Source organism: Terrapene carolina, unplaced genomic scaffold (assembly GCF_002925995.2).
Source record: "Terrapene carolina triunguis isolate 2854851 unplaced genomic scaffold, T_m_triunguis-2.0 Scaffold67, whole genome shotgun sequence".
NCBI lineage: Eukaryota > Metazoa > Chordata > Testudines > Emydidae > Terrapene > Terrapene triunguis.
In genome coordinates, this window is record NW_020664418.1 from 1,176,431 (window position 1) to 1,199,624 (window position 23,194).

The 23,194-nt window shown below is 58.6% G+C and overlaps 1 protein-coding gene across 1 annotated transcript; it reads left to right on the forward strand.

Annotated features, from left to right (window-relative positions):
- The first annotated feature begins 1,255 nt into the window (after positions 1–1,255).
- LOC112115030 (syntaxin-binding protein 2-like) lies at positions 1,256–22,361 on the forward strand. Its single transcript, XM_026648435.1, has 16 exons — positions 1,256–1,292; positions 5,444–5,496; positions 7,645–7,723; positions 8,311–8,387; positions 9,468–9,546; positions 10,255–10,358; positions 12,511–12,659; positions 12,811–12,895; positions 17,075–17,205; positions 17,351–17,455; positions 18,040–18,097; positions 18,632–18,697; positions 19,409–19,489; positions 19,822–19,960; positions 20,314–20,456; positions 22,065–22,361. The coding sequence occupies exons 1-16, from the start codon at positions 1,256–1,258 to the stop codon at positions 22,359–22,361; spliced, it is 1,683 nt and encodes a 560-aa protein (XP_026504220.1).
- Positions 22,362–23,194: the final 833 nt, after the last annotated feature.

The following is a 23,194-nucleotide window of genomic DNA, read 5'->3' on the forward strand; positions in this document are numbered from 1 at the left end:
AGGTCTTCCGGGGGTACAGCAACAGGCTACATAAAAAGCATTAGCAAAGTCAGTACAAACTACAATTTCATACCAACAATGACTTGTTTATACTGCTCTATATACTGCTGGGTGTGTTTTTGTTATAGGGTTATAGTCTGTTAAAATATGTGTATATTAAATTCAATGTGTAGTTTGTAAAGATATAGCAGCAATCCAAGATGGAGTCTGAACTGCCATCTTGTGACCGCCATCTTGTTGTTTACTGTTATCATGGCCCAGTCATAACTGGATCCAACTGGTTTTTCCTGCCATTGGCCACTCCAAGGACAATTTTACCTCAGACTGTTTTCCACCCTTGCTGGGACTGTACCGTATTTTCCCGCCACTAAATGCAGAAAGGGACTGAGCTCCCTGACGAGTGGTGCAGTCAATCCCAGTGACTGTGCGTGCGCGGCTCAGGCCTTCCCAGCACGTTCTGGTCGAAGTGACGCGCGAGGGAAGGAGACGTTCCATCGAACCCGCTCCTGCTCCTGGGTACAACACGGGGCCTGGCTGGGTGGAGGGCGGGGGTGAGGAGCCTGACTGAGGGGGGGCTGGGTGGAGGTGGGGGGTGAGGGACACTGCTGGGGGGGGCACTGGTTGGGGGGGACTTGCAGCTCGGTGGGGGGCCCTGACCGGAGTGGACTGAGGCTCCACTACCCCAACCCAGTCCTCGCTTTAACCCTACCCGAGGCCCCCGCCTCCCTCTGCGCCCCACGTGACCAGGTGGGGGTTCAGTGGGGACCTGCGTGGCTCTGTCACCAGGCGCAGGCCCATGGGTGCCCAGGCCCGGCCCTGCAGCACCAGAAGTGGGGGGCTGCGGCGTTCGGCCGTCATCAGCCTTGCAGACATTGACCCACCAGCACCCCAGTTGCTTTATACTGAAATCAGTCACTGGGGGGGGGGCTGGGCCCATCCATCAGTGATACTAGGGGGAACTGGGCCCCTTCATCAGTGACACTGGGTGGGGCTGGGCCTGTCCATCAGTGATATGGGGGGTGGGCCCATCCATCAGTGACCCTGGGTGGGCTGGGCCCCTCCATCAGTGACACTAGGGGCCGTCGCCCAGCGTCACAGACACTCCCCAGAGCACGGCAGGGAGAAGCCAGGGCGCGCACAAGGGTAGGAGCAGAGCAGGGGTAGAACCCAGGAGTCGTGACTCCAGCCCTGCCCCGCACACAGCTGAGTCCCACTTCCATCCACAGGACTCGAAGGGGCGTGAGAGGAGGCAGAGATGACCCCGTCCGGGTTGAAGGCGGTGGTGCGCGAGAGTAAGTGCAGAGCTGGGGGGTCTGAGCCCGGTCGGGGGCAGGATCCAGTCGGGTGTGGGTCTGGGGGGACAGGGCCCAGTTGGGGAGCCCTGGGAGGGCAGGGCGGGGTGCTCGTGGGGGTGTCGCGCCCTCGGGGAGGATTAGGAGTCAGTCGGAGCAGAGAGCTCCCCCCCGCCTGCCTGTCACACACCAGGAGGGGGAGGAGCGTGTCTGCCCCACCCTCAAGGGCTGCCCCCTCCCATAGGAGCTATCCCTTGGGGGGCATCGTCGTCATCTCTTTCCATCGGGGTGACACCCGCCAGGGCCGGTGCAAGGAAATTTTGCGCCCTAGGCGAAACTTGCACCTTGTGCCCCCTCTCCTCCCCCCGACCACCTCTGAAAACTAGTAAACTTAGCGTTATAAACAGCCTGTCAAAACGGTAACAGCTGCACGCGAGGAGAAAAATGACGTCATAGCCACTTTGTACCGTAGTGAAGCAGTACGTTTCTGCCCGGCCCCAACGCAGAGCTGGCATAGGCTATAGCTGTAATGTAGGAGAGAACAAGTTAAAGCCTGACACCTCATCAGCATGGCCTCCGCTGCCTTGTGCATGCTGGACTCTGAGGGGTTAGTTGCTATGTGTTAGTAATTGTCTTCTGGCAACACCCTGACCCGCTGTGTGGGCTGTGTTACTTCAGAAGCCCAAGCCACTGCTGAATCTCCAGCCCCAGCTGCAGTGGACGGAGCCTGTGGCTAAATCCAGACCACAGACCTGGGGTTTAAAAGTCCCTTGGAAAGTGGATTCAGTTCTGATGTTCCATGGTTGCCCCCAGAACTGGGACAGAGCAAAAGTGGCCCACAGTTCAGGACGGCCGGTGGTGCTAATAACCCTTAGCTCTTCTCTTAGCTTCTCCTCAGTAAATCGCACAATTAGGAGGGCCAAACACGTGACTTTTGAATATTTGGGCTGGGCCCAGGGCCGGTGGAAGGATGTTTCGTGCCCTAGGCGAAACTGATTGGCGCCGCAAGCCTGGGAGGCAGGAGAAGTGAAGCAGCACACCCCTGCTCCGCCTCCTCCCAGAGCACGCCGTGGCTGCTTCACTTCTCCCGCCTCCCAGGCTTGTGGCGCCAATCAACTTAGGCGCCGCAACCTGGGAGGCAGGAGAAGTGAAGCAGCCACGGCGTGCTCGGGGAGGAGGCGGGGCAGGGGTGAGCTGGGGCGCGGAGTTCGCCTGCGTGCCGCTCCCCCCCCCCTTGCTGCAGGCGGCCCTGCCCGCGCTCCACTGCCCCAGCTCCCTCCACCTAAATGCCAGCGGCGACCGGGGCGGCCGAAGCTCCGGCCGCCATGATCGTTGCCGAAGAAAATGGCTCCCCCCAAATCCTAGTGCCCCGGTTCAAGAGGGGTCTGTGAACAGGAATAGCAGGGGGCTGCGGGTCAGGAGTGAGGGGCATCTGCAGAGCTGTGGGGGGGGGGAACCCAGGACTGGGTCAAGAGTGAGGAGCACTGGCAGAGCTGGTGGGGGACAGACCAGGGCTGGCATAGCAGGGGGCTGCAGACAGGAGTGAGGGGCACTGGCAGAGCTGGGAGTGGGTGGAAGCCCAGGGCTGGGATAGCAGGGGGCTGCGGACAAGAGTGAGGGGCACCAGCAGAGCTGGGAATGGGAGGGAGCCCAGGGCTGGGGCAGCAGGGGGCTCCAGTCAGTAGTGAGGGGCACTGGCACAGCTGGTGGGGGAAGCCCAGGGCTGGGGTGGGGGCCATAGCTGCAGTTCAGGGTCGAAATGCCTGGGCGGAGTTGTGTGGAGAAAGCAGGTTCATGTCTGCCAGCCCTTTACCTTGCACTAGAGCCCCACGTGCCCTGGTGAACGGGGAGTCTGTGTGCCGCAGGTATAAAGGAACTGCAGGAAAGCAGCAGGGAGGCCAGCACATCCTGGTGCAGAATAGCCCCTGGAGCCTCTTTAGGGTCAAGCAGCCCAAGTCCTGATGGGCTAGAGGTGGGGTAGGGAGAGGCATTGCTTGAGTTATGGGGGAAACATAGTGTGTTGGGCAGTGCGCACACCCGCTACCGGGAGTGGGGTGGGAGCACAGGTCAGGCTCTCGGAGCTATTGGGTCCTATTCCCAGCTTTGCCATGGACTCACTGTCTAACCTTAGTGAAAGGACTTCTGGTCCCCAGGCCTCAGTTTCCTCACTCTAAAATGGGGATAATGCCCACCACCAGGGGGGCTGAGTCTCACTCCATTAACACTTGCATAGCTGTGACGGGGCCGCCCCACCCCGCACTAGCCCCAGCGGCGTCAGACCAGTAGCTCTGACAGAGGAAGTCCCGCCCCGTTCGTACTGGGCATGCTCCAGATGCTCACTGAGTATAAAAGGAGGGAACTCAGCTCAGTCAGGACTGGTGGCCGCAGGGGAAGCACCTAACTGGGAAGCTCCTGCAGAGGACCAGCCAATGCTCTTGAAGCTGCCAGGAACAGAGGCTTCTACAGGCCGGCACGAACCCCTACTGCGGGAGGAACCAGAGGAGGCGACAGATCCGGAGACTCGCGGAGAACCCTGGGACCTGTGGGAGATCCCAACTCCCAAGCCGGTAGGAAGCGACCCGGGGGAGGTGACGGACTGGCAGGGCTGGCTCCAGCATTTCTGCTGCTCCAAGCGCGCCCCCCCCCCCCCAAAAAAAAGCCACGATCAGCAGCAGCAATTTGGGGGAGGAAAAAGCCACGATCGGCAGCGGCGGCAGTTCAGCGGCAGGTCCTTCGCTCCTAGAGGGAGTGAGGGACCTGCCGCCCCCAAATTGCCGCAGGTGCTGCCTCTCTCCCTTGGCCGCCCCAAGCACCTGCTTGTTAAGCTGGTGCCTGGAGCCGGCCCTGCGGACTGGTACCTTGACCCTGGTAAGCTTCAGCGTGTTTCGGTAGGACCCCCCCTCCGAGCCAGTAGTAAGGTCCTACGGCCCTGCAACCAGGGGTGGTTATATGGACTCTGACCATTAGGCTGCGCTGCCCTGTAAGGAGGGGCGTAAACCCTCACAATAGCCCTTGGCAGTGTTACTGCATCTGTACCTATGTCCTGACACCTTCTTTCACCGGCTGCTTCTGGGGTGGGTTGACCTCCATGTCGCAGCTCGAGCAGCAAGGCCCCAGTTGGGGAGCTTGCAGGGTGGTTTAGCTGTGGCGAGCCAAAGCCAGGGCTCTGTGTCCTGTCCCCGCCACCCCCCCCGCCCCCAGCCACAGGGGGAGATGGGTTCCTCTCCCGGGGCTCTGTGTCTGTTCTTCCTCCCGGCTGCAGGGGGAACTGGGCTTAAGGAGGAGCTGGGCTCCTCGCCTGGGGCTCCTTAGCCTCTAAATTGTTCTCTGAGCTAAAGATCGGTGCACCCTAGTGTCCTGCAGCATCTCTGTCTGCAGTGTGACCACCCAGGGCTAGGACCGGCCTGTAGGTTTTGCACCAGTGCAATAGGGCCCTGACCACGGCTTCTGGCTGCTCCGTAATGATCTGGGCTGTGGGCACTGGGCCATGTGGCCAGAGCTCCAGATGTTTCTGCTTCTTTGGCAATGCACCATGTTGTGGACGGACACTTCTTGCAGCCCCATTTGAAGCATTTGATAGGGGCAAAACAAACAGATGTATTACGGTAGCGTCCAGGAGCGCCAGTCATGGGTCAGGGTACCATTCTGCTGGGCATAACAAAAAGATGGTGCTTGGCCTGAAGAGCTGACTATCTAATTGCTTAGCTTGGCCGTGGAAGGTGCCCAGGAGACAGGCCGGCAGTTCCCTGAGCGGGGCATGCCTTGGAGGGGTTCTATGTGCAGGACTCAGGATTTGAAGTCTTTGTCGTGTTGTCGTCCCCCACACACAGTAGAGGGTCCCTGGATCCCCTCCAGTCAAGAGGTGCTGGACTGGATCTATTCTCTTGCTGCACAGGGCCAGATCCTTAGTTCAGCTGCGCTCGTATCCAGCCTGGCAGAAAGGAAGGGGATCAAAGCCATGGCCCACCTAGCCTGCCACCCCACCATGATCGCTTACCGGGGGCTCTGCTAGGAGCACATCACTAGCTGGCCTGAAAGCAGCCTCTGAGCCACTTCCCCGAAGGGTTCTTCCACCAGCCAGTGGGTCTTGGCTCAGGGCACATCCGTCCCGTCTGAGCCCCACCACTAATCCCTGTCTCTTTCCCTTGCAGAGATCCTCAGCGTTCTCCTTTGCAGTGTGAAGAAGGAAGGAGAATGGAAGATAAGCAGGCCGCGCCTGCTGCCATGGTGCCCCCCCTGGGGATATGCTGTATCCATATATCCTGCTCCTCCCCCTCCAGCCTCTTGGGCTTCATTAGGAACCTGAGGTTTTCCAGGCTGGATCAGATCCCTGCTCTGTCTAGCCGATCATCCATCTCCAGCTAGGCTTGGGTATGTCTGCCTTCCCGCTGCGCTGGATCAGACCCAGCTTGTCCAGCTAGCCCCAGATCTTCCCCCCTACACACACACAACCGGATCAGACCACTGGGCCCAGTGAGCCAGCCTGGGTGGGAGGAGGAGCAGGAGAGCGCCAAGCATGGGGGCAGTATGCACCATTGGGCAGGCAGATTATTGAGCCCCTGGCATGGACTGAGCTGGGGTGTGTGGAGCAGTGGGCTTGGCCGGTGCGGAAAAGGGAACACGGGACTAGCTTTCCCAGTGGCCGGATCTGGTGCAGCGGGATGCTGGGCTGCACGGAGCAATGGGTTCATTCGGCACGGCAGGAAGGCAGTAGAGATGTTGGGCCGATGGCCTACAGGGCTTTCCTAGGGGAACACGGAGACTCCCCTCGTTCCATTTCTCTGTGCCCTGATCCTGGTTCTGTCCAAGAGCGGGGGGGTAACTGGTGGATCAGAGGAGGGCACTGGGAGCTAGGACTCCTGGGTTCTGTCCCTGCCTCTTGCACTCGCCCTGTCACCTGGGCGAAGAGGCTGATCCCCTCCAGTCTAGGAGGATGGAACCATTCTGAATGGCCGGGTGTCCCAGGTTTGTCTCCTACATCTCGTACCAGCCACTCTGCTCGGAGCCACTCTCCCTGCAGCTCCTCACGCAGTCCTTAGCACAGTCAGCTCAGCCAAGTGCAGGCTTGGTAACGGCCCTGCCACTCTGCTGTGGAAGGGCTGGGCTGGGAGCCGTCGGCTCTGCCGTTAGCAGTTGCTCTGCTCCCTTGGCTGTCCTGTGGATGATGGTGGTGGGCGGCTGGGCTCAGGGCAGTGACTAGCTCATCTGAAGTGGCGCGTGTGACGGGTTGGATCACAGAAACCCCCTTGGGAGCTGCCACCCGATGTGCCAGGACTACCCCTGCTTCTGTTTTCCCTGCCAGCTCAGGACACTAGCACCCTGTCTTGCTGAGTCAGATCCTCCTGTCTGACTCCAACACAGACCAGGGGTCTGAATCACTTGTCCCAAAGCTGCAAGTTTACCTGAAAACCAGCTCACAGGAGTGTGCTTGTCTTTAGCACTCAGATGCCCAACTCCCAATGGGGTCTAAACCCAGATAAATCCGTTTTACCCTGCATAAGCTTTATGCAGGGCAAACTCGTAAATTGTTCGCCCTCTATAACACTGATAGAGAGATATGCACAGTTGTTTGCTCCCCCAGGTATTAATACATATTCTGAGTAAATTACTAAATAAAAAGTGATTTTATTAAATACAGACAGTAGGATTTAAGTGGTTCAAAGTAGTAACAGACAGAACAAAGTAAGTCACAAGCAAAATAAAATAAAATGTGCAAATCTATGCCTAATGAAACTAAATACAGATAATCTCAGACTGGACACCTTCCAGGCCTGGGCACAATTCTTTCCCCTGGTACAGCTCTTGTTCCAGCTTAGGTGTTAGCTAGGGGATTCTCCATGATGGCTCCTCTCTCCCTTGTTCTCTTCCACCCCTTTATATATCTTTTGCATAAGGCGGGAACCCTTTGTCCCTCTGGGTTTCCACCCCCCCTCACTGGAAAAGCACCAGGTTAAAGATGGATTTCAGTTCAGGTGACATGATCACATGTCACTGCAAGACTTCATTACTCACTTGCCAGCACACACATATACAGGAAGACTCAAAGGTAAATACAGCCATCTGCAGACAATGGGAGTCATCAAGATTCCAAACCATCCTTAATGGCCCACACTTTACATAATTACAATAGGCCCTCAGAATTATGTTTTATATTTCTAGTTTTAGATACAAGAGTGGTACATTTCTACAAATAGGATGATCACACTCAGTAGATTATGAGCTTTGTAATGATACCTTACAAGAGACCTTTTGCATGAAGCATATCCCAATTACATTACATTCACTTATATTTTTATAAAACCATATAGACTGCACAACGTCACAGCGCGCTCCCCTCTCGCTACTCCAGGGGCTGATCATGGACCACCCCAGCATGCGCATCCTCTCATCATGCTACACGATGTCCGACATCGTGGACGAAGGCATCATGCGTGAGTGGCCCCTCCCTCCCGTCTGCTCCCCCGCCAGGGCTCCCCTCCCCCTTGGATACACCTCACAGTCAGGGAGTTGACTTGTCTATATTCACGTTTGCATCTAGTTTCCCTCCTTTGCAGCTCCCTAGATGCCCTCTTTGATATTGGTACCTTCCCAGCCAGGTCTAGTTCCCTTAGCCCGGCGCTTTCAGCCCCTGGAGCCTCTTCACCGCTTTTCTCAGACCCCCGTTCACTCCTCACTGCTTCTCCCCCATGCTGTGGGCAGGGTCCTGGCAGGAGAGGGGGAATGCTGGCTCCCTGCTCCAGGGTGGAGGAGCCCTGGGGTTGCGTGGCAAAGAGCTGAGCCAGGACTCTAGCGGGGTGCCCCCAGCACAATACAGAGGGACGTTCCCTCCCTGCTCTGTACTGTGGCAGCATGGCCCCACATCAAAGCAGCTGCTGCATTGTAGCCTGTGGAACCCCCCAGCCGTCTGCCAGCGAACATCCCTGTTCCCCTTGGCTTCCCCTCCCCCGATCCGGTGGAGAGCGGCTGGGGCGGGTGGCTAGGACACACTGACCCGTGCCCAATGTCTGCTCTCTCCTAGTTATGGAAGATATTAATAAGCCCCGGGAGCCAATCCCCAGCCTGGAGGCCATCTACCTGCTCAGCCCTGTGGAGAAGGTAGGAGCTCGGGCCTGGGGCAGCTGGATGGGGAGCAGGGGAGACCCCGGGGCAGCACCTAGTGCTGCCTGGAGGTGGCGCTGTCCAGGGGATGCGCAGCACAAGGTCAGGATGGGAATGGGGCCAGTAGGGTGTGACAAACTGGGACTGTTCTTACTGTGGTCTTTGAATGCTGACAGGGGAGTGTGGCTAGGATGGTCTGCATTGGGGGATGGGAGACTGACCGACGGAGAATACCTGAGCATGTAACATGAGAACCCAGGAAGGGGTTAGAGGCCAGGTGACACCTTTGCCTGGGAAACTGAACAAAGGGCTGTGGGAGGGGTCGCTGAAGGGAGGGTTTTCAGGAGCTGGCTGGTGATATGGCTGGGAGGCAGATGGGGCTCTGACCTCCCAAGGGGGCTGGGGTGCCCGAGGACCCCAAGATGGACCTAACTGAGGGGGATCCTGTTGTCTGTGCCTGCAAGACCTGTCCTGGACTGTGTTCCTGTCGTCTAAATAAACCTTCTGCTTTACTGGCTGTCTGAGAGTCATGGTGAATCGCAGGAAGCCGGGGGTGCAGGGCCTTGTGTCCCCCCACACTCCGTGACATAGGGGCTCCCCAAGAGGCTGCTTCCCCGGAGCTGGGCTTCATGTCTCTGCAATGCAGTCCTGTGGGAGTTGGATGGGAAGGTGCAGCAGGTGGAGAGAGGCAACCTCAGCTAGGCTGACCAGATAGCAAGTGTGAAAAACAGGGACAGGTGTTGGGGGGGGGGGGGGGGCAAACAGGGGCCATAGAAGGGGGGGGAAAAAACAAATATTGCGACTGTCCCTATAAAATCGGGACATCTGGTCACCCTAACCTCAGCTGAGACTCAAAGTGAAGGAGACTTGCAGAGGCTCAGGTAGCAGGGGCTGTGTGGGAGGAGGCTCCTGCGTCTGCAGCAGGGAGGTGAGTGGAGGGAGACCGAGGCAGGGGGGTGAAAACCAGCCCACCTCCCGATGGTATCATGCTGGGCCCTGAGTCCCCAGGGGCTGGGCATCGGGCAGCAGGGAGAGGCCTTGGCTGGTGCTGACAACCCCCACTTCCCCCCTTTGCAGTCGGTGCAGGCTCTGATCAATGACTTCCAGGGCACCCCCACCTTCACCTACAAGGCGGCTCACGTCTTCTTCCTCAACTGTGAGTATCAGGGTGTGGGGGATCCCCCAGCTGGGAGCCTGGCCAGCGGCACGGGGGGGGGGGTCTCTCTCTCTGCCAGCAGGCCAGTGCACAGCACCCTGATTATGCTCTGCCCTCTTGCAGGGAGGTGCAGCCCCAGCAGGCCAGACCGAACGAACCCACCGATCCCTTCCCCCCCTTCTCCCCCGTGGGCCTGCCTCCAGCCAGCACGGCTCACAGACACCTGCAGCGTGCGCCCAGAAAGGTGGCCTCTGGCTACCATTCCCAGCATGCATTGCTCTATCAGTCCCAAGTGGGGTGGGGGAATGGGACACCACCAGAATACCCAGTGTGTCAAGGTCACATCTGCTTCTCCCCATTACAGCCCAAGTCCCCGTTCCTCCTTGTGCATCGTGCTGAGTTGTACACTCCAGTCACTTCCCCCTGCAGTGGGCTGAGGGCAGGGTGTGAGATGGGGCTGGGTAGGAGAGATTGTGCTCCCCCCTCGCTGCTGATGCTGCAGAAGCTGAGAACCCGGTGTGACTCTGGTTCGGGGGGGCTGGACTCATCATTGACTCCTGTGTGGCCCTGCTGGCTTGCCCAGGTTCCCCACAGGTGTGCAGCACTACTGCCCCTGCTGTGCCCGTCCTGGCCCCGTCCATGGGGGCTGGCGCTGTGCTGGGGGTCCTGAGCCCTGTGCCTGTCACCCCCACTGCCTTCGCCTTGCAGCCTGTCCTAAGCCTCTGTTCAAGATGCTGGAGAAGTCAAGGATCACCAAGGCCACCAAAACCCTCAAAGAGATCAACATGGCCTTCCTGCCCTACGAGAGCCAGGTGAGGGGTGGCCAGGCTTTGGAGGAGCAGGGCCGCAGGGCGGACGGTGACGTACGATACCCCAACCTTAGTGTTCCACATCGCTCGGGCGGGGACACCTTTCCCTTCTAGGGCCCTGGGTTTGATGCCAGTGTTATACCAATAGAATAAAAACCAGCAGCATCTTATTAAGAGGGATAAGGCAAAGATGCCACATTTATTGGAAATATAATGGTAAAGCAAAAGATAAAAGTAAACAACGTTGTTTGACTACTTATTCCTTATATAGATAGATTAGATTCATTCACACAGTTATTCATTCAAGTTCTGTATAGGTGTTATAGTTACCAGCCTAGAAGTTGCTCATGCCAAGTTACTGGCCAGGTATCTTGGTCATGAGGATGGAACCGAGTCTGTGTCAGATGCACCTAATGCTCCTGGAGGTTGGCAGCAGAACCAGAGACTCAAAATCATCAGTCTTGAGAGTCCATTCTTATAGGATTTAATCCCTATGTTAGTCTATGGGAGCTGTTTCATTCTGCTGTTGCTGACTCAATCAGCAGATGGCACATTCCTGGGCACATTCCTGATAGCTCCAAACTGTCCAAAGTTTGTGTTTCTCATCCTTCCAGGTGATGGGGTGGATCCCAGTTTACCCTCCGGGGGTTGTCTGATCATCCACTTGACACATTTTTCGGCCGATGGATACTCCCTTTCTAGGCTGGCACCTCCCTAACCATTCATGTATATCAAGGATTCATCAGCATACATTCCATATCTTAACCATATTTTAATTTACTGTCTCCACCACTTTCAGGGTGTGTGCTAATTCAGTTGAGACTCCTGGCCCTTTAATCAGAGAGGGTGGGGGTCTGTCCTAGGAGCCGTTGAATGAAGTGAAAGTCATTTAAGGGCTTATAGTGTTTGTTTACATTGTATCAATTACTTCAAGAACAAAGTCAATTAACTTGTTTGTAAGTTTTACATAGTAATAATCAATGGTTTCTACAGACAGTAGCTTACAAGTTTTAACAGAAGACCCAAGAGATTTTTGTACTTGGTGAAACTGTTGGATTTTAAAGTGTGGGGGACAAATTATGAGGGGGTCATTGATTCCCCCAAGTGACACTGTTAGTACCTTCTTTAATATCCCTACACCAGCACAGGGCAGCAGGGACTAGCCAGCTACTCACACCCTGTGAGACGTGGAATCGCTGGCTTAGATGTATGGGGGAGGAGGGCGCTGCCTCCCTGGCTTTACCAGCTCTTACACATGGTTTATAACAGGCCTGCAAGACAGCCCGATATGCCACACGCCTGCCCTTTGCCCAACCACGCCATCCCCTCCTTGTGTTGCCAGTGGATTTCCCCCCTCACGCCCCTGAGGGGCAGGGCTGTGTTGTCAATCCCATTGCATTGGTGGGGAAACTGAGACATGAGCCTGGTCTACACCCAAAAGCTTTGTTGGTATGGGCTTGTTACAGGGACATAAGAGAGAAAATCCCCCTTGTAACTGATGCAGCTGTGTTGGCAGAGCCCCTGGGTAGAGGCCGTTACGCTGGCAAAGCAGTCCTTTCGCCACTGTAGCTTATTTCATCTAGGGTACCGGTGCCAGCTGTGCCAAGAGAAGCTTTGGCTGGTATAAGCTGAGTGTCCGTCAGAAGGCTTTGCTGGTTCACCCGTCCGTTGTTCCAGCAAAGCCTTCGTGGGCCGATACTGTTTTATTGGTGTCCAAGCATGTTTGCCCCAATGGCTCGTTCTGTTCGGCCAGTGAAATAAGCAACAGCGGCAGATGCGCGTTGATGCCGGGTTTGCCCGTGACTACTCTGGGGCTTTTGCCAGACTAGAAGCGTGGCCAAGCCCCCTCCCCCAACATTGACTTCTCCAGGGCAGAGACACACCCCTGAGAGCACCCCGGAGTCTGCAGCTCAGTAAGGACCTGAAGCCGGGGCGTCTTCATCCCAGGCTGGTACATGAATCTCTGGGCCGCTGTCCCTCTATCACAACAGGAGTGGCACCGGCAAAGGGATCTCTCCCTCACTAGGGGCTTGCTATGGCTCCGCCAGGCTGGCCTGGTCCAACAGCACATCTTAGGGGCGCGGTATGGGGCACAGCTGGCCTGGCTGCCAGCAGTTGGCACCAGGGTGTGATCTCTGCTCCCCCCGCCCCCCAGGTGTACTCCCTCGACAGGCCACAGATCTTCCACGAGTGGTTCAGCCCCCACCGTTCCTTGGAAAAGAACGAGCAGCTAGCGATGCTGGCAGAGCAGATTGCCACATTGTGTGAAACCCTGGAGGAGTATCCAGCCATTTGCTACAGGAAGTGAGTGTGCCCAGGGGGAGGGGTCCCGGCCATCCGCTACAGGAAGTGAGTGTGCCCAGAAGGAGATGGGTACCTAGTCATCTCCTACAGGAAGTGCGTGTGCCCCTAGGGGAGGAGCTGTTTCTACCCACAGGGTTTGTCTTTGCTGCAGGGACCATGAAGATAACTTCCACCTGGCGCATGCTGTGCTAGCCAAACTCAAGGTGTTCAAGGTATATGAGCCCAGCATGGGAGAGGTGAGCGAGCTGTGCCGGCCACGCCCTCGCCATGGGACAGAGCCGCAGGGGGCGGGGGAGCACATGAGAAGTAGAAGGAAGGAGGAGTGATTTAGAACCTGCTCGGAGATCCTGGCGGGGGGACGGGTGGGGTCTAGACCCCCTTGGAGATCCTGAAGGGTTGGCAGAACAATAGCATTCCCTGTGTGGTTGGACTAACGGCCCCAGCCCTTCTCTAAGGCCTTGGCTACACTGGTGCTGTACAGCGCTGCAACTTGCTGTGCTCAGGGGTGTGAAAACGCACCCCCCACCCGAGCGCAGCGAGTGCAGCGCTGTAAAGCGCCAGTGTAATCAGCGCCTGCAGCGCTGCACGCTCACTCGCAGCGCTGCAAGCTATTCACCTTGGAGAGGTGGAGTACTTGCAGCGGCGCTGGCGGCGCGACTACACTCGCGCTTCACAGCGCTGCCGCGGCAGTGCTGTTAATCCCCGAGTGTAGCCAAGGCCTAATGCTGGCCTCTGTACAGATGGGGAAACCGAGGCACCGACTGGGGAAGTGTGTGCCCAGCACAATCTCTCTGTTTATAAACAGGGCAGTTCGGTCACAGAAGTAAGCTTCGCACACAGAGCCTCTTCCACACCTGGACACTCCTGTCTGTGTGTGCTCCTACACCCATCCCCATGGTATTGGAACCTCACTAATGAATTCAGCCTCCCAGGGGAGGCAGGTTGGCCTGTGTGACAGATGGGAAACTGAGGCATGCAGGGAGTCTGTCAGAGCAGGAGTAGAACCCAGCTCTCCCGAGCCTTAGCCACAAGTCAGCCCTGACCCAGCTCCTGCTGTCCCCGTCCCACCCCCAGCAGAAGGGAGCTGCAAACCCACCCTGCCCTGGATTCTCACATGGGAAACCCAGTGGCTCCTGTCCCCCTAGGAGAAGCAAAGTGATGTAAAATCCAAGACCTGCCCAGATCTCTTCGTCCTCTTGCTTCTGCACTTGCTTCCAGCCTTTGCCGAGCTGCTGGGAGACTGTGCACCTGTGACCAACTGGGAATGTTTGTAATATCTTTTATGAAGCCGATGCGTGCCTCGGTTTCCCCTATATGTTTCATGGCTTCTCTGGTGGGGGGTGGGGGGGAAGGACTCTCAGGGAAGGTAAGAATCATGGCGGGCCGGGGCGGGTGTCCCCTCCCTGTCTTGGTGAAATGAAGAGAATCCAACCCAGATCAGCCTGGGGGCCAGAAAGACCGTCCCAGTTCCAATGGCTCCTGGCTGGACGCTCCCAGCAGGGAATCGGAGCAGGGCCCCCAGCTCGAGAACGCAGGGTTGGGAAGGTTTGAGCTAGGGGATGAGTGGGGGAAGCTGGGAGCTCTCACCTGAGAACTGACCAAGGTCAGACTGAGGCCTGGTCTACACGAGGCAATTGGGTAGGTGTAACTGCGTCGCTCGGGGGTATGAGAAAGGTGGCATCACTGAAGCAGCCCAGCTGCAGTGGTTTACATGTAGACAGGCCCTGAGCGAGAGACCCGGAGCCTGAAAACAGGTTTCGCTGCAGCTTGGCCGGGCTCTGGGCTGACCAGAACGGCCTCTTGCTTTAACCTTCAGTGGGCTGGGCTGCCCGGGCTGGGGTCCAGGTGCCGAAGAAACCCGACAGTTCTGACAACGGTGGGGGAGTGGCCCTGTCACCAGGGCTGAGGGGCGTCGGGCCCTGTGGAGGGGACAGGTCTGTACCACGGTCTGTCTCAGCTGGACTCGCTGGGCAGGGCTCACGGAGTGAAGCTCAGCGGTTCGGTCTCAGGAGGTGGGGAGGCTGTGGCCTGTCCTGGAGGAAGAGAGAGATCTGCTGGGGTCTGGCACAGCAAAGGGCTTCCTCCCGAGACTTCCCCAGCTGGGGCCTGGCACCGACCCTGTGGATCCATAAGCGCACCTTTCCTCTCTACTTTCCCATCCACCGAGGCAGTGTTGCCTAGTGGGTAGAGCCCTGGACTGGTTTGGAAGACCGGGATTCTATTCCCAGCTGGGTGACCTTGGGCAAGTCACCTCCCCTATTTGTGCCTCAGTTTCCCCATCTGTAAAATGGGGATAATGATACCAGTCTCAGGCAGGGGGGCCCCCTCTGGGATAGCTGGCTGCCATGGCACAGACGCTCTGTAACTCACAGCTGGCAGCACAGGCCTGCCTCCAGAGGGGAGCCTGGCACACACCTGGCTGCCCAAACCATCTACACACAGAAGGGATTGACAACATGCTTGTTAACCACCGGAGCTACTTGCTGCAGCAGAGCTGGCTCCAGCCTACAGCCCCTGTCTGATCTGTGCTGTTCTCAGGAGCTGAGAGTGGCGCTGGGGAGGGCAAAGTCCTGCTCCGTGCAAACCCTGCTGCTCTGAGGGTTTTATATATCCCCCAGGGATATTCCTGAGACTCTTGCCAAGGCTTCCTGTCACAGGTGTCAGCACTATCCCCATGTTACATGGGGGAAACTGAGGCATGGAGCAGCGTGCCAGGAGTAGGTGGCAGAGGCAGGAATAGGAGCCAGGAGTCCTGACTGCCCAGACCCTTCAATAGAATCCAGACAGCACGCCCACCGCAGGGCCGGGAGTGCTGACTCAAGCCCCTGCTCTCAATGCAATGCTGGCTCCATGCAGCACAATCCCGGCTGGCCAGTCCAGTGTGCCCCCGCCTTGCCAGCTGGCGCAGAACCCCAGGGACTCTTGTAGCATGGCCTCTAGCAGTCAGGTCTCCAAAGCCACCCAGCCCGTGGTCACGGCGCCCTGGGGCCTTGTCTGCACTAGTCCCTCTTGCCTTGATGTTTCCCAGCTGCCAGCCCTGAGGGGTAGCTGGCCCAGGCAGTGCTGTGGCACTCACCAGTGCATTAACCACCCCTCTGCTCTGGGCAGGGTGGGGTGACCTGGTGGTTACGCCAGCCCCCATCTGGATTCGGGGATCCCTCCAGCAGAGCTGAACTGGCAAAGGTGTGAGCAAAGTCCGAGAGGGTTGCTGGGCATAACAACCCCCCAGGCTGGGTAGGGCTGGAGAGGAATGATGGCGCCAGCTCTGGGTGCATGTCCCCGCTCTGCCACAGACTTCCTGTGTGACCTTGGGTGAGTCACCCAGCCTCTCTGGGCCTCCATCTCCCTCTGCAATGGGGTGACAGCCCTGCCCAGCCCCACGTGCATGCCCCCCATGCAGGATGCAGCAATGATAGTGCTACAGTGGTGGGGGCGAGATACTCTTCCAAGGGAGGCGCTCCCCCGTCAGCCTCAACCCATTTACCCAGAGGCTATGGAGACCAAGTGTGGCTGAAAATCGGGCCACGTACTGAGGTGGGACAGTTGGGGAAGCGTCAGGGGCTGTACGTCCCCCGGCCCCCCTGACTGTCTGTGCTACCCAGCAAAGAGCAGACACAGCCCCTTGCCGAGGTGCTCCTGGGTGGGCTTGGGTTCCACTGGAGCTGCTGGAGCCTGTTTCAGAGCCGTCTGCCATGGGAAAGCAGGGCTGGTCCCCTATCGCCACCTGCTGCACCAAGAGGGCAGTGCATACTGATCAGGCAGGGAGCGGGGGCTGGGCCAGCCCCTAATGATGTGGGTCTGAGATGCTGACCATTTGAGTGGTCTCTGTCCAGCTGGATGCTGGGGGGGGCCACCCAGACTGGGAGTGGGGAGCTAGAGCCTCATATGGGGTCTGAGCTCAGATGCAAGATGGGGCATAGGGATAACGTCCCATTGTCCCCCTCTGGGACCTTGTATCAAAGAGTCTCTGGGCCTGGTGTTGGTTAATGATAATCTAGCCAGGGCCTTCTGGTGTAGTTCGCCCCTCCCCACGCTGCATATGGGGCAGGGCGCAGTCGGGGGGCTGCCTTGTAAGGGGCATACTCCCGTTGGTGCAGAGGCACGAGCAGAGAGCGTGCTTGGGGGAATGGCCATTGCTATTTGCACGAGGGGCAGGTGGCCCGTCCCTACAGGGGCCATTGCAGTGCAGCTGGGTGGGGAGCTCTCCCTGCCGGTCAGGGCGCGACCCCAGGGCATGTCTCAGCTAGCTTGGGGGGTATCTCCTGGCTTCCCCCTGGGGTCGGGGGCTGGGCCGCAGAGAAGGCTGGTGGTGAAGTTTCAGGCCCACCACCTCCCATTGAATTGCGCTATGTAAGCCAGGCCAGGAACCATCCGCCGGAGCAGGGGGTGATGGGTCTCTCTGTCCTTTGCCCCAGGGCCCCGACAACGCCCGCTCTCAGCTGCTGATCGTGGACCGGAGCTTCGACCTGATGTCCCCACTGCTGCACGAGCTCACCTACCAGGCCATGGCCTACAACCTGCTCAGCATCGAGAATGACATCTACAAGTAGGGCCTGGCTGCCAGCATGGGCGCCCTGCACTCCTCCTCAGGCGGGGTTGGGGGGTGGGACCCAGGCACCTGCACTGCTCTGTAGCTCCCACGCTCGGGGGAGGGGTGCCGCAGCCTGACCCCATCCTCCCCTCCGCCGCAGGTACGAGATGACGGGCACCAGCGACTCGCGGGAGGAGGCGCTGCTGGATGAAAACGATGAACTCTGGGTGCAGCTACGCCACATGCACATCGCTGATGTCTCCAAGTGAGCGTGCTCAGTCCTGCCCGACACGCCCCTCTGTGCCCCGCCCATCCCCCCGGATATGCCCCTCCGTACCCCACCCAGGGCTGGGACACATCCCCCCCCCCCAGACACACCACTCTGTGCCCCACCCAATGCCTAGTGCCGGGACTCGCTATAGTTTGATTACGCTGTAAAGTTATTTTCCATCCTGATTTTACAGAGATGATTTTTACCTTGTTCTTTAATTAAAAGCCTTCTTTTTAAGAACCTGATTGATTTTCCTTGTTTTAAGATCCAAGGGGTTTGGATCTTGATCCACCAGGAGTTGGTGGGAGAAAGGAGGGGGATGGTTAATTTCTCCTTGTTTTTAGATCCAAGGGTTTTGGATCTGTATTCACCAGGGAATTGGTGAAGAGTCTCTCAAGGCTACCCAGGGAAGGGAATTAGCATTTTGGGAATGGTGGCAGCAGACCAGATCTAAGCTGGTAGTTAAGCTTAGAAGTTTTCATGCAGGCCCCCACATTTGTACCCTAAAGTTCAGAGTGGGGAAGCAGCCTTGACAAAGGTAGTGCCTGGCTCCAGCCTGACCCCTCTCCCTGCTGCAGGAAGGTGACTGAGCTGCTGCGCACCTTCTATGAGAGCAAGAGGCTGACCATGGACAAGGTGTGGCAGGGGCTGGGCGGGAGCGATTGGGGAGTCCGGGATGGGGGAACCCATCCCACTGCCACTGATGGGGAGGGGAGGCTGCCCTGCTGTCCTAGGAGGGGTTGGTGGGGGGGGCTGTCCAATTACTCCCTGGGTTTGCCTGTAAATGGCTAAGAGGTGTATGTGGAGCCCTCTGCCCCCCCAACCAGAGCTCTGGAGCTCCGCACGGTGGGGAGAGGGCAGAGGCCCATGGGGCGGGGTCAGAAAGCAGGTCAGGGCCGCGCAGGGAAAGCTGCAGGGAGCCAGCGCTGGCATCTCCCTGGCCCGCTGCCGCTTTACACCTCAAGGGGCACTTGGGTTGCGGGGCTCCCGTCTCATTCCAGCTGGCCTGGGAAGATCAGGTCTAACCCAAGCCACAGCCACGCGTGGCCTGAGTGACCCGCCCTGGCATGCGTGGCTGCGCTGCTGCGGCTGTCCCCAGGCAAGGCCTCTGCCTTGCAGGGGGCTCTGTGTGCTGGGAGGGGCCAGGATCTCACCACCTCCTCCCTCCAGGCCAACATCCAGGATCTGTCCCAGATCCTGAGGAAGATGCCCAAGTACCAGAGAGAGCTGAACAAGGTAACGGGGCTGGGGCTGTTAGTGGGCGGGGGGCAGGGCATTCAGTGGGGCTGATGGGGGGGGGCAGGGTGCTCTGTGGGGCTGGTGAGGGACAGTAGGGATTCTCTGGGGGGCAGGGCACTCTGGGGCACTCCACTTTACTGCCTGATGAGAGCTTCTGACCTGTCCCGTTGGGCAGAGCCATTTCCCCCCCCAGGTGCTGTGTGGCACCATGGGCAGCAGCCTGCTCGTCAGTGCCCAGAGCTGCCATGTTAGCCCCAGCAATGGCAGCCCTTGGGTAACGCCCACGCCTTGCCGCTGCAGCTCTCCGGAGAGGGCCTTGGTGGGCTTCCAAACCAGCCCATTGGAGCCACTCCTGGTGCCACTGGGCCATGTGCCAACAGAAAGCTCCTGGCCACTGGCACAGGTACCCCGACACCTGATGGTCTCCAAGCCCCCAACCTCATGCTGACTAACAGAGAAGCCGTGGGCTGTTTTGGAAGCTGCTCCCTCCTCCTGATCCTCCCCTCCAGCTGCCCCACTCCATCCCAGAGGTGGCTGCACTTCAGTGCTGGGCAAAACAATCCCGATATACTCGGCTTACACAGCCGATTGGGGCTGCCCCTCTGGCCAAGGGGCCCTCCTTGGGGGCTGGAGGGTGCGGGTGCTCTGGACACAGCCGGTGATGCAGTGCCGCAGTAAACTCCCCCCTGTCCCGGTCTCTCCCCGCAGTACTCCACACACCTGAACCTGGCCAAGCACTGCATGCGGCACTTCAAAGGGACGGTGGAGAAGCTGTGCAGCGTGGAGCAGGTGGGTCTGTGGGCAGAGCCTGGCTGGGGGGCAGAGTCTGGCTCATGGACTGAGCCCGGAGAAAGGGGTCTCAGACCCACAGGCTCGCTGGAGCCAGGGCCAACCCCCCATGCAGCACCGGGGGTGCAGAAGAGGGACATGGGGCTCGGGTTACTCCGTGGGGGCATGTTGCTCACCCTAGGGGGAGCTGACCCCAGGGAGAAGGGGGCCCTGGCACAGGGGGTAGGCGAGCTGTGGGTCGTGGGGCCGTTGCGTCTCCCATCCCGCTGTGGGGCGGGAGGAAGCGGAGCGGCCTGACCTGGGCCTTGTGTGTGCGCCCCCCTATCCCCCAGGACCTGGCCATGGGGACGGACGTGGACGGGGAGGTGATCAAGGACCCCATGAAGATCATCCTGCCCGTCCTGCTGGACCCCAGCGTGCAGGCCTACGACAAGACGCGCATCATCCTGCTCTACATCTTCTTGAAGAATGGTAACGCCACAGGCCTGCAGGGGGCAGCACTGTGGGGCCTGCTGCTGCAGGGGGCACTCCTGGAGGCGGGGCCCAGGCCTGTGGGGCTGCGGGGGAATAGCACTGCTTAGACTGGCACACCCTCGAGCCATGCAGGGCGTCTCCCGGCCAGCCGTTTCCCGGGGCCTGTGTCTATCCAAGGCCGTGATCAAACCTGGTCATCAGGCGCAAGGAAGAGGATTTACATGATTCCCAGGTCTACTTCTCACAGTGTTTGGGCTTCTGCAGAATCTTTACTAGATAATGAATTAAAGAGGCAGGCATCAATTTCTACTATCAGTGGTAACCAGCCGAATCCTTTTATTTAATTTCAGGTGTTTATAATGAGGTTGTTTCCCTCCTGGCACATATGGATGACCAAGATAAGGGCAAAATTGCCCTCAGGATTGCCTTTATAGCTGAGACCAAGCTGGCTATCGTTGTGACAGTTCTGCTGGAGAAACTGCAACAGGATGAGGTAGGGAAGTTTCATGAAATTACATCTGCTTTCCATGTGTCCACACCAAATTCTGGTCAAGTGTAAGTAGTCTCTTGGTCTATCCAAGGCCGTGATCAAGTGTCTTGATGTTTTTGGTCTTTTGGCCTTGAGATGAAAACCTTGTCTGTGTTTCTGGGACCTTGAAGTGAAAAAATATATATATACGGGAGCTCTTTGGAGAAAAGACTGGAGGAAGTGTTGAGGAAAGATTAAAACATGAATAAATTGGTGAGTGTGGTGGGGCGGCTGCCCCACGCCCGGAGAGTGTGGGCTGTGGCAGGCCCGGGTGCCTCCATATCCCGGCAGCCAATAAGAGAAGGGCTTGTTGCGAGCCAATCGGAGCCCAGATTGGGGACAGCCAATCAGGGCCAGGCTCAGCCATATAAAAGACTGCTCAGGGAAGGAGCGGTCAGTCTGTCCCAGGCCTTCAGAGGGGAAGGTCTGTCTGTCTCCAGAGCTGGGAGGCCAGCACCACGGACAGCGCAGTGCAGGCCAGCCTTGGAGAGCGGGAGAAGGTCCTACTCCGCAGCCTGCCAGGCGGCAGGCCTTGAAGGAAAGAGCCTAGCGGGAAGAAGGGCCGTTGGGGAAACGGTCCAGAGGAACAGACAGAGGAGGAAGGAGAAGGAGAACAGCGAGGCTGTTGCCAGAGGGCCTCTGGACCGGGACTCAGAGTAGTGGGCGGGCCTGGGTCCCCCCGCCCCCCTTTGTTCCCCTTGGCAGTACACCCAGCCATAGGCCGCAGGGAGCGGCCAGCCGAAACTACACCAGATCCTAGACTGTAGGGATCGGACTTGGAGGTGTACGACTGTTGATCATCCAGCCCCCGAAAGGGGGTGTGAATGGACAAAAGGACACTGTCAGAGGGCAGTGTTCCAGAAGAGGACACCGTGCGTCGGGAGCAACGCGGGTCCACACGCCAACCAAAGGCGGGACGACAGACGGGGCACCACCAGAAAGGGGCGCTCTACTGGATCGAACCAATTCCCCGAGATGACCAGTAGGAGGTGCCGCAGTGGTGAGTCCTAACATTGTCACAGTGAGTGAGCAGGAGGTAATTGACAGAGGTAAGGGTCAACAGCTTTTCAGGAGGAGGACCCCCGGAGAACCCTGCCCGCTTCCCAGGACCAGGATGCTGAGCGCCACCCCGCTGGGAAGGATGTCACCGCGGGAGCCCCCCTGACGACCCAGGATCGGGATGCTGAGCGCCACCCCGCCCCTGCCCTTCGAGTCCCAGAAGAGATGCAAGGCACACCAAGCCAGCTGCAAGAAAGCCCGTGCAGCAGCGGCCCCGGTTCCGGTCCCTCCACCTCCTGGGCCCCGGCCCGCTGCTCCTGTGCCACAAGGAAACTGGGCGCCCCCTCCAGCAGCTACCCTGAAACCCACTCCAGTCCCTGAACCAGTGGGCCAGGGCCCCACCACCAAGACGACGCCTCTCGCAGCGGGAAACGTCGACCGAGCCCCTGCCAGCAGGAGACCCGTCACATCCTCCCAGGTCGCCCAGAAGCTCTCTAGCTGAGGCGTCTCAGTGCCCTCACGACGCCCAACCAGCGTGACCCCACGCGTGGCCTCCCAAAATCCTGCCTCCAGCGGAACCGACGCCGGCCCTCAGGCCACCCTGCGAGCACCAACCACAGGAAGAGCCAACGCGACTCCCCAGCCTGCACCGCGAACCCCACCCGCCGAGGGTACGGGGTCCACCCCCCAGATCGCTCTGCAAACTCCTACTGTCAGAGGAGTCAACGCCACAGCCAGACCGCGGCACCAGTCCCCCATCGTCAGACGGACCAGTACGGCCCCAAAAGCCACCAGACCGATCCCTGCCGCCAGAAGGTCGCACGCTTCCACAGCAATCCCCCAGACAACAGCCGCACACGGAAGATCTAGCATCACCCCCGCACTCATTGACCCGATCCAGATTCCACCAGCAACGATATTACCCCACCGGCGACTATGCCCCAGGAACCAACCGAAAAGTCCCCCGAACCACAAGCGAGACAACCCATCGACCACGCGACTAACTCACTGCCCACGCCGACCGAGGAGCCTGAGGACCAGCGGCCGAAGGCTAGGCCAGCCACGCCTTGGCAGGCCGCCTGGATCAAGGAGCTCCAAGCGACAACCTCCTTCATGGAATTCGACCTGCTCATCGACAGACTCACCCGCGAGCTGTCCACGGAGATTGCCTTCAGGAGGACACCGAACCAGGAGACCATCCAGCCTGCCCCCAGGCGGCCCATCCTGCACTGCGACACCAACACTAGGGGAGTTAGAAGGAGGAACACCGGCCGCCGCTACGACCCGGCAGCGGCTTCAAGGATCCAGAAGCTGTACCGGATGAACCTCCTCAAGGCCATAAGAGAGGTCCTCGACGGGCCCCCGTCCTACTGCACGATCCCGCCCGAGCTCCTTCACAACTACTTCCATGGAGTGTTCGGCGGCGTGCCCAGGAACAACGCGCAGCGCCCGGAGTGCCTCCTCCCCCTGCCCCACGTTACCAATGCAGACGATCTGGAGGCCGACTTCACGCCTAAAGAGGTGATGGCCAGGCTCTCCAGAACCAAGAACACCGCACCTGGAAAAAACAGCATCCCCTACAGCCTCCTAAAGAAGCGAGACCCCGGCTGCCTCGTGCTCTCCAGCATCTTCAACTTGTGCAAGCGATTCGGCCGATCTCCCACCTCCTGGAAGAAGGCCATGACCGTCTTGATCCACAAGAA